The sequence below is a fragment of the Hipposideros armiger genome, unplaced genomic scaffold (genome assembly GCF_001890085.2).
Source record: "Hipposideros armiger isolate ML-2016 unplaced genomic scaffold, ASM189008v1 scaffold_15, whole genome shotgun sequence".
NCBI classification, from domain to species: Eukaryota; Metazoa; Chordata; class Mammalia; order Chiroptera; family Hipposideridae; genus Hipposideros; species Hipposideros armiger.
Genome location: NW_017731365.1, coordinates 5,481,751 through 5,491,022, shown reverse-complemented (window position 1 = coordinate 5,491,022; position 9,272 = coordinate 5,481,751). Strand labels below are relative to the sequence as shown.

Below are 9,272 nucleotides of genomic sequence, written 5' to 3'. Positions count from 1 at the left end.
CCCACAAATACCCAAACCAACCATGGTGGAAACTACTCATTGTCCTCTAATATCCTTCCCCTTTTCTGTAGTAATAAGCCCCTCCTCCCAACTTTAAGCTGGGCCCACGGATGCCTCCATTAAATAAAAACTTCATTTCTATTGCCCACCTTTGTAACTAGGTGTTGCCATTTGATTAAGGTCTGGCCAAAGGCAAGTAAGAGGAAGTGTGTGTAACATTATGGAGTGTGTTTATTAAAGAGAGGGGCTATAACCCTTCTACCTCTTTCTTCCATCCTGCTGGTTACAACATGGATGTGTTGGCTGAAGCTCCATCTTGGACCACGAGAGCTGGGCTATATTCTAGGGCTGGTAGAGGGAAAAGCTAGAAGCAGACTAGGTTCCAGAAAAGTACACATTTACTATACCAGCCTTATGATTCTTAATTCTGGATATTTATGAGATATGCTATCTTGTGTAAGCATCTGAATAGTCCAGTATGTAGGAGATATAATAGAAATATGGAGAAAGTTATAACATTCTACTGAAAAACATAAAGGAAGACGAAGTGTAAAATGGAAAGCTATTCTATGCCCATGTTTGGGAACACAGAATAGTCTAAGAAAGTTGGTTGTTTCCAAATTAATCTATAAATTCAATGTATGTCCAAGCAAAATTCTGACAATCTCTTATAGAATATACTAAGTTGACTCTAAAATTCATATGTAAGAATCATCAAGACAATTTTGAGGAATAATAAGGAGAAAGGGCTTTAAAGCTCAGATTTAGTATCTAAAAATTAAAACAGAAAGATGGGGTGCAAAGGGGCTCCTCCAACTGTACTTGTAACATTTAATTAAACAGAAAAAAATTTATAGCACGTTTGGCAATGTTTGGTGTGTTCATGTGTGTTTGTTTCTCTCATTTTTGTTCAGTTTTGAAACATCTCATAATAAAAATGATTAAAAATAAAATACTTGGTACGTAAAGATTCAAGAAAAGAAAAAAGAAATGTCACGTGCCTCACTCTGAGGATTAATTCTTAGCTTATTTCTTCAGTCTTATGCTATGTCTTGCATTCTCCTAAAAAGAGGCAAAGGAATGTGAAGAAGGAACACCGGCTTCAGAGACAAACAGGAAATCTGGATTTACAGCCTACTTCCCCCACTTACTGTATGACTTAGCCCCATTTTCCTTATTTGGATAATGGGATAAAAATCCTCACTGGAGATGACTGTCCTGAGGTCATCTCAGGTCAAGATGATCTTTATCTATGATGACTACCATTGACACAATTGACAAAGCTTCCTTCCACGTATTTGCAAGATCATAAAATAACTCAAAATCCATGTAGGAGAAACCAAGAAATTCAAAGCTTTTAAGATATATTCTGCTTAGCTCTATGAAACAAATACCTAAAATATTTCATGGGAGTGTTTCCTTTGCCCTTTAGTCAATAATGCTTTGTCTATATTTATGGAAACTTGCAAAATTTCCTTCCAGTTTTCTGGAAAAAATTTGGCAGTATTGTTATAATTCTGATTCCTGAAGTGTCTAGTCAGGTAGAGCCCTCCCTTTTCTGTTCAAAGAGTGTTGCCTTACAGTACATTGAGAAGTAAGAAACCTTGAGTTTTAGTTCAGTTTTGCCATGGACCTTCTCTTCAAAGTCATGCACTTAAGAAACATCAGAATTGTTAGTAAATAAATACTCATGAAAGTCTTTGAGATTAGGAAAAAAAAGGCCAAACTTGCTGAAGGTCATTACTCTTTCATGACATCATCACCATCATTACCATCATTACCACCTAACTTGGTTGTGAATATCTGCTGAGGAACAATGACTATTAAAGGAAAAACTGAATATGCTTTTAGATCATTTTTATTTGATGAAGGTTCCCAAATGCTTCATTTCTAAATATTTTTTCCCGCTTCTTTCCTCTCTTTCTCCTGCTAGGAAAGGCACCAATGCCCAGACCTGGCTACAGGCCCCAGGAGCCCAATGGCTGCAGCTCCTACTTCTTGGGTCTCAAGGTACCAGAAAGTGTATGTACCACCACCATTATTTTCTTAGTTGATTAGCTTTAACTAAGACAAATCCAAGAGCTATTACGGATGGAAATGGTCACTTATAAAGTATAGTTGAGCAATATAATGAAGTGTTTTAAATTGGATGCTGAGGAAGGGAGAAAAAAATTTTTTTTTAGGAATCTGATTTCCTTTTCTCAGCGGCAGCTGTCCCTCAGATAAGCTCTTTGAAATGACCGCTGCAAACATTAGCCAAGCTTTAGGGGGATCAAACGTAACTTAATATGAGATAGATCTGAGAAGTCTGACTTATTTACATTAGTGAGCCTCCCCAGGGCTATGCTGGAGCCGGCTGGTACCGACCAGTGAGGGCTGACTGCTGTAGTATCAGCAGGACTTTTCATGTTGGTAGTGTCAAATGTTTGGGGTATTAACACCATACAAATCTGCAAACTCCTACCCACAACACACACACACACATCCAGCCTCTGGCTAAACATTTATCATCACACTGCTGACCATTTCTCAAACTGCCAGCCTCCCCTAAAAACAAGTAATACATTAGTTTCTTTTAAGACTTTAGAAAAGACATTTTATGTAAAATGTAGGTAGAAGGGTTTCATATCCAAACTGTGATTTTGAATTGTATCTTAATCAGGCTAAACTTTCCTTTTCTGATGATTCAAAAAATTTCACTTTGTAATAGTTTTCTAAGCAGCATAATGTTTATTCTTTTAACTAAAACCCTGCTCACCCATGTGGCATTTTTGTACAACTTGGAAAAAGGTCCCCTTTCTTCAAGACAGTTTTTTTTCTACGTGTCAGAAATTTATCTTAATATACTGATTTTGTTAGAAAACGAAACTTGACTGCTATTGGCTAGATGTTTTTGTTAATAAATATATAAAGCTATGATGTCTGTGGGAAGGTGCCCCCTTAGGTATGATGCTCTTGTGTAGTGCCCAACCTGCACAGGTGTACTCCCAGCCTTGTCCGCAATCATTGATACGTGTATTGACACAAAAGAAAGATAATCCTTTCAAATATATATTTATATTAGAGAAACCACCTATTTTCTTTTTTTTTTTTTTTTAAAGATTTTTATTGGGGATTTGGGGGATAGGAACAGCGCTGGAGAATTGGGGGAAGGGGAACAGACAAGTTGCTGTCCTTTTGTTCTTCAGTCTAGTTGTGGAGGACGTTGCTTCACTGGCCCAAGTTGGCACCATCATTGCGCTCTTCCCGGGCGAGACAGATCATTCGCCAGCTTCTGGACTGCCGCTCACCGCGGCTTCTGGCTGCTCTCACTGGCTGCTGGCTACACACGGTAGCCCATGGCAACCCACTGCAGCAGGGGCTGCAGAACTACGCCTTCTCCAGCAACTCAGGGTAGCCCAGCTCCAGGTTGAGCTGTTGTTCAGCATCTTAGATGTAGAGGGCAGTGTCACTGGCCCTCATATGTGGGATCCGAATCGGGGCCCTCTGGCATCCTAAGCCAGTTATTAACCAACGCGCCACTCGGCCGGCCCAGAAACCACCTATTTTCAGCTAATATATTTTACTTGATATCAATTTAGTAGCTAGGGAAGTGGTAGGCTCTATTTTGGAAATAATGTCATTTTGTTTATTGATACAAATATCATTAAGAACAAGTTCAAGAATTTCCAATTCAGTTGAATTGAATGATAGCAACTATACACATCTAATTCTGTTATCTCTGTTGTGATATATTTTTCATTTTAGGGGTGAGCTACAAGCAAAGTAGTTTATTTCAGATATCGGGTGATGGGAATTTACCCAAAATTGCAGAGTCCAGGCTTTTGCCTAGTCTAATAATGAGTTAGACTATCTCTCACTGTAATAATGTTTGTTTGTTTTGCTAAGCGGACATTTTAAACTGCCAAACTCCATATTCTGCTTTCAGTGGCCTTGAAATAAAAGTTCGAATAAAAAAAACACTTAAGGACTAAAGGGGAAAGAATCTAAAATAGCTGATTAATCAATCTCATTCATACCCTGAAACCAGAATTTCACAAATTCCACTAGAGGCCAAGTTTATATAGAAAAACTGAAAAAGATTCCAAGGTGCTCTACCTACGTCTAGACCCACCCTGTTCCCATCTATTTTATACACCATAGAACAATTGCTCTTTGTATCATGTTCCTTCCTTGCTTAAGAGTGTTGATCAAATTTAACTAGTTATTGGGAAGTCAAGGCTATCCATCAGCTAACCCTTCCCCCTAATTAATGAAAACTTTTTATATGTATGTATTTCCCTGCTTAGACCCTTGAAAGATTAAACTAACTGACTTGCTCACATATCATTTGCTCATTATTTCCTTTCTTTACCTGCTATATTCTAAGTCTACCGTTATCTCTATTAATTCTTCTCTCCATATCCTTTCAAATTCTCTAAAAAAAGTCCTATGTGTAACATCTATATATGGCATTCTATAAATTTACTCAGTTTATGCCACAACATTTACAATTGTTTATAGGACACTTAAGAAGTGTGTGTGTGTGTGTGTGTGTGTGTGTGTGTGTGTTAATATTGCTGTTTGACCATAATCCCTTGTGGTCAGGAACTCTGGGTCCTATACCAGACTCTGCTCCCCAGCACACAGACACATGTCCACACCCTTACAGAGTGCTGTAAGGGCTGGGTCCCTGATAAATGCTTGTGACCTCTTGATGAACTGAGGCTTAATTTTTCATACTTTTGAGCTTTGGATCCTTTGCTCAAACAAAATCTCACATAGGTTTTAGTTGAATTTGGAAGTCCTAAAGCTTTGCTGTCTTGACTAACCTTCTGATTTCTATTTTTATCACATAGTGGACTGTGAAATTTTTTTTTAATAATAGAGTTATTATTAGTTTTTTTTATTAGTTTCAAGTGTACAAAACAATGTAATAGTTAGACATTTACACCCCTCACAAAGTGATAATTCCCTGCCCCAATCTACTACCCCTCTGACATCGTATATAGCTGTTACTGTTCCACTGACTCTATTCCTAGTAGCCTGTGAATTTGAAAATTGCTAAAATCTAAAAGAAAAAGAAAAAAAAACAGGCCACTCAGAGTTAACTAAATCATGACTGAAACTTAGCACCCAATGACTATCAACCTGATGTATTCTCTCAAGTCACCGGTGTTTCTCAACTGATCTGAGTATGTAACAGGAATTTGAGAACTAGCTCGTTCAAACAACGTGGGCAAGGTTGCCTAAGGTCCTTGGTCTCAACGTGGCATTTTCTTCCTCCTCTTTTCCCCAGATGGACATGGGCATTCCAGCAATGACCAAGTGCTGCAACCAGCTGGATGTTTGTTATGACACTTGCGGTGCCAATAAGTATCGCTGTGATGCAAAATTCCGGTGGTGCCTCCACTCTATCTGCTCTGACCTTAAGCGGAGTCTGGGCTTTGTCTCCAACGTGGAAGGTAGGTACCTTAAGGGCATCTACTTGTGAGCAGGGAGTTTTTTTCCTGTTTTCACACAGAAATGTAGCCAGAGCCCCTGAACAGGTCATCAAAGCTCACTGAACTTTCTAGAACACTAAACAATGCAAGAAAAAGCTGAAGGAAGACGCTGGGCACGCCTTTGCTCAAGTTCTTGCTGTCCTGCCCAGGAGCTGCTGGCGCCACTCCTGATGGACGGGGCCACACCAAAGCCTTTCCAGAGATATAAAAATTTATCCTTTAGGGCTGGAGAAAGAGTTGTCCAGTTGGCTTTTGGTATCTGTTCTACTGTTAAATAATTTTCCATATAAGGAATTATTCTGTATAGGACCACTAGGTTTGGCTTAGGCCCCCCTTTTTTTCTTATTTTGTTCTCAGTCAGGGAAAGAATTTTTATAAACCTATCTATTTTTGTGTAAAGGCCTATATATGCTTGAGGATAATTATTTTTAAACAACTGCGTAGCTCTCCAATTTTTAGCACTGATTCTGTCATTTCTTTTTCCTAATTCACTTTAGGAAAAGTTTTCATCCCTCAGTTTCTGAAGCCAGAACATTACATCCAGGTATTAGCATTATATATTTAGATGGTGATGTTTGAAAGTCAGGCTTGTAAAGAGCTGATCCCATGCCACCGAGAAGGTCAGTAGGGAGAATCTTAGATCTTGTTCATAGATCAATGTCTAGAGTGTTGTCATAAAGTGAATCTGTGAGGGCTTAAAAATATGACTAATTAATTAGGTCCTGTAAAAGGCCTAATCACTTTATCTGTACCTACAAAGGGTAAGAAAGTACCTGCTGCTCATCTAGAGTCAGGTCAAGTTACTTCCTCCAAGCAATGTCATACTGATTCTTTCTCCTAAATATCTCTGATAACCTACCTGGTTACTGCAAATTAACCCAATCTCTGAGTCCCATCCAATTTATTTTCCCCATAGGGACCACATATATTTTTATACCACACAAACCTGGTCATCTTCCTCTTCCTTAGGATTAAATTCAAACTTTTTAGAATGACATACACATCCCTTTCTGGTTCATTTCTAGCATATCTCTCCAGCATCAACTTCCTTATTTCTGATTTCTCTCCTGACTTCTGCCATTCTAAATTACTTGGGTTGGTGACCCATATCTTTTTGCCTCTTTAGTTCCTTGGAACACTTTGAGCATTCATTTTTTTTTGTTATTGTTGAAACAGCTTTATCAATGGTGAAAAGCTGAAAGCTTTTCTTCTAAAATCAGGAATAAGACAATGAAGCCCACTCTCACCACTTCCATTCAACATAGTATTGGAAGTCCTAGCCAGAGCAATTAGGTAAGAAAAAGAAAAGTCACCCAAATTGGAATGGAAGACATAAAACTGTCACTATTTGCAGATGACATGATATTATATATAAAAAAACTGTTAAGACACCGCAGAAAAACTGTTAGAACTAATAAACAAGTCATTAAAGCTGCTGGATACAAAATCAATATACAAAAATCTGTTGTGTTTCTATACACTAATAACAAACTATCAGAAAGAGATTTTTTTAAAAAATCCCATTTACAATTGCATCAAAAAGAATAAAATGCCTAGGAATAAATTTAACCAAGGAGGTGAAGGACCTGTATACTGAAAACTATAAGATGCTGATGAAAGAAATTGACAAAGACACAACTAAATGGAGAGATAGTCTATGCTCATGAATTGGAAGAATTAATATTGTTAAAAATGTCCATACTACCCAAAGTAATCTACAGATTCAATGCAATTCCTATCACAATTCCAACAGAAGGCATCTAAAATGCCTTCCATAATAACCCTTACCCCAAAGAGACAGAGACCTTTACTGTGGGCCCCCATACCACCTTGGGATTATTTCCATTATGGAATGGTGTAACCATTTGTTTACCTGTCTATCCTGTCCACTTCTTTGTCCAAACTGAGAGTCTTGAGTTACCTCTTTGGTTTCTGTATCCGTGATGTCTAACAGAGTGGCTGACCAACATATGCAACAGGCACGCATGTTTTTTCAATGAGTGAATGATTATTCGTTCCACCTTTGAGAAGAGAAAGCTATAGGAAACATAGTAGTCTTATCTGAGGGAGTATGCTGCAAAAATGGTAAAATTTCGGGCCGGCCGAGTGGCGCAATGGTTAAGAACTGGCTTGGGATGCCAGAGGGCTCCGGTTCGGATCCCACATATGAGGGTCAGTGACACTGCCCTCTACAGCTAAGATGCTGAACAACAGCTCAACCNGTTTTGTTCTTCAGTCTAGTTGTGGAGGACGTTGCTTCACTGGCCCATGTTGGTATTATCATTGTGGTCTTCCAGCATGAGGCAGTTGGTTGCCAGCCATTGGACAGCCTCTGACGGTGGCTCATGACAGCTCACAAAAGCACACACCTGCTGCCAGCCAGCCTCACTTCAGCTTACGCCATAGCCTGCGACTCAGAGCAGCCGAGCTCCAGGTGGAGCTGTTGTTCACCATCTTAGCTGTAGAGGGCACAGTGTCACTGGCCCTTCATATAGGATCTGAACCCAGGCCCTGCTGCTCAGAGCTGGCGTCCCAAGCCAATTCTTAACCAGCACGCCACTTGGCCAGCCCTATCAGCAAAATTATTAGAGATAAGTTCCACTATCAAATGTAGACATTTGTTTCTTCATTAAAATTATTTCCGATTTCTTTAAATCTATTATATGTGCATTTGTAAAAGAACAATCCAAAGAAAAAATAAACTCACCATAATCTCACCTCCAAGACGAAATACACATTTGATCATATGGCATAGTGTGATTATTTTCACAAGTGTAATTTGATTCATATTTAATACACTACCCATTTCCCCGCTCTCAGTGCTTGTCACACACACACACACACACACACACACACACACACACACACACACTGGGTTAGTAGAGTTATCAGTAGTACTAAGTTGTATTTCTCAAGACCTTTGAAAAGTAATACAGGGATTACTGGTGGGCTGGCAGACTCCATCAATAAGTACAGTACCTCTTCATTACAAATAAGAAACATTGGGTAAAAATAAAACATAAAAAAAATACACACTCAAGCTAGAAAGAAATAAAGGGAAACCTGCAAGTTCCAGAAACGAAGAAAAAAACGCATAGTCTAAGTGAGCTGGCGCTGATGCTGTGGCCGTGGCCCGTGAGATTTTCAGTCTGGAATGCATGTAGACTCCAGGCTGAGAAATGGGCTATAATGCTCATACAAAGAGAGGAAACGTGACTTTTCACCTTTCCCAAGAATTGGGAAGTTGGAACTGGACAGTCTGCATAAAGCTTAGAGCCTGAGGAGCTGCCCAGTCTACTTAAAAAAGATTAGAAAACATCTACCCAATATTCCAAGCAAGCAGCAAGGATTCTTTCCATCTACCTGGGGCTGGGACTTGAAGGAGAAATAAAGAACACCCACTAAAACAATCACTACCCCAAACATATTCTGTACACAGGTGAGGAATCTGAGAAATTAACATAAATACTGGTGTCTCAAGTATCTTGAAACTCCCAGAGACACTGCAAAAGCAATTGAGGGAGTACTTTGTATGCAACCCAGGGCGTGGGAATCATTTAGAAAAACAAGCCCTTCTGAAGATGAGCTCATACTAAAAAATTATACACCATGTGAAAAAATAATCCACCATAAGGGGGAGTCAGTAGACATTAAAATGAAAAGCTTATCCCAGGCTGGCCGAATGGCACATTGGTTAAGAGCGGGCTTGGGACGCCAGAGGGCCCCGGTTCGGATCCCACATATGAGGGCCAGTGACACTGCCCTCTACAGCTAAGATGCTGAACAACA

General features: G+C 39.3%; 1 protein-coding gene across 4 annotated transcripts in view; it reads left to right on the top strand.

Annotated features, from left to right (window-relative positions):
* The window catches only part of PLA2G12B (phospholipase A2 group XIIB), a 26,641-nt gene that overhangs the window by 15,194 nt on the left and 2,175 nt on the right, over window positions 1–9,272 (top strand). For 2 of the 4 annotated variants that reach the window (XM_019624112.1, XM_019624107.1), the window contains exons 2-3: window positions 1,934–2,022; window positions 5,279–5,444. In XM_019624112.1, the coding sequence (XP_019479657.1) occupies window positions 1,934–2,022; window positions 5,279–5,444 (255 nt within the window). The remainder of the gene's footprint in view (window positions 1–1,933; window positions 2,023–5,278; window positions 5,445–9,272) is intronic. The other 2 variants (XM_019624118.1, XM_019624129.1) reach the window with 2 other exon arrangements.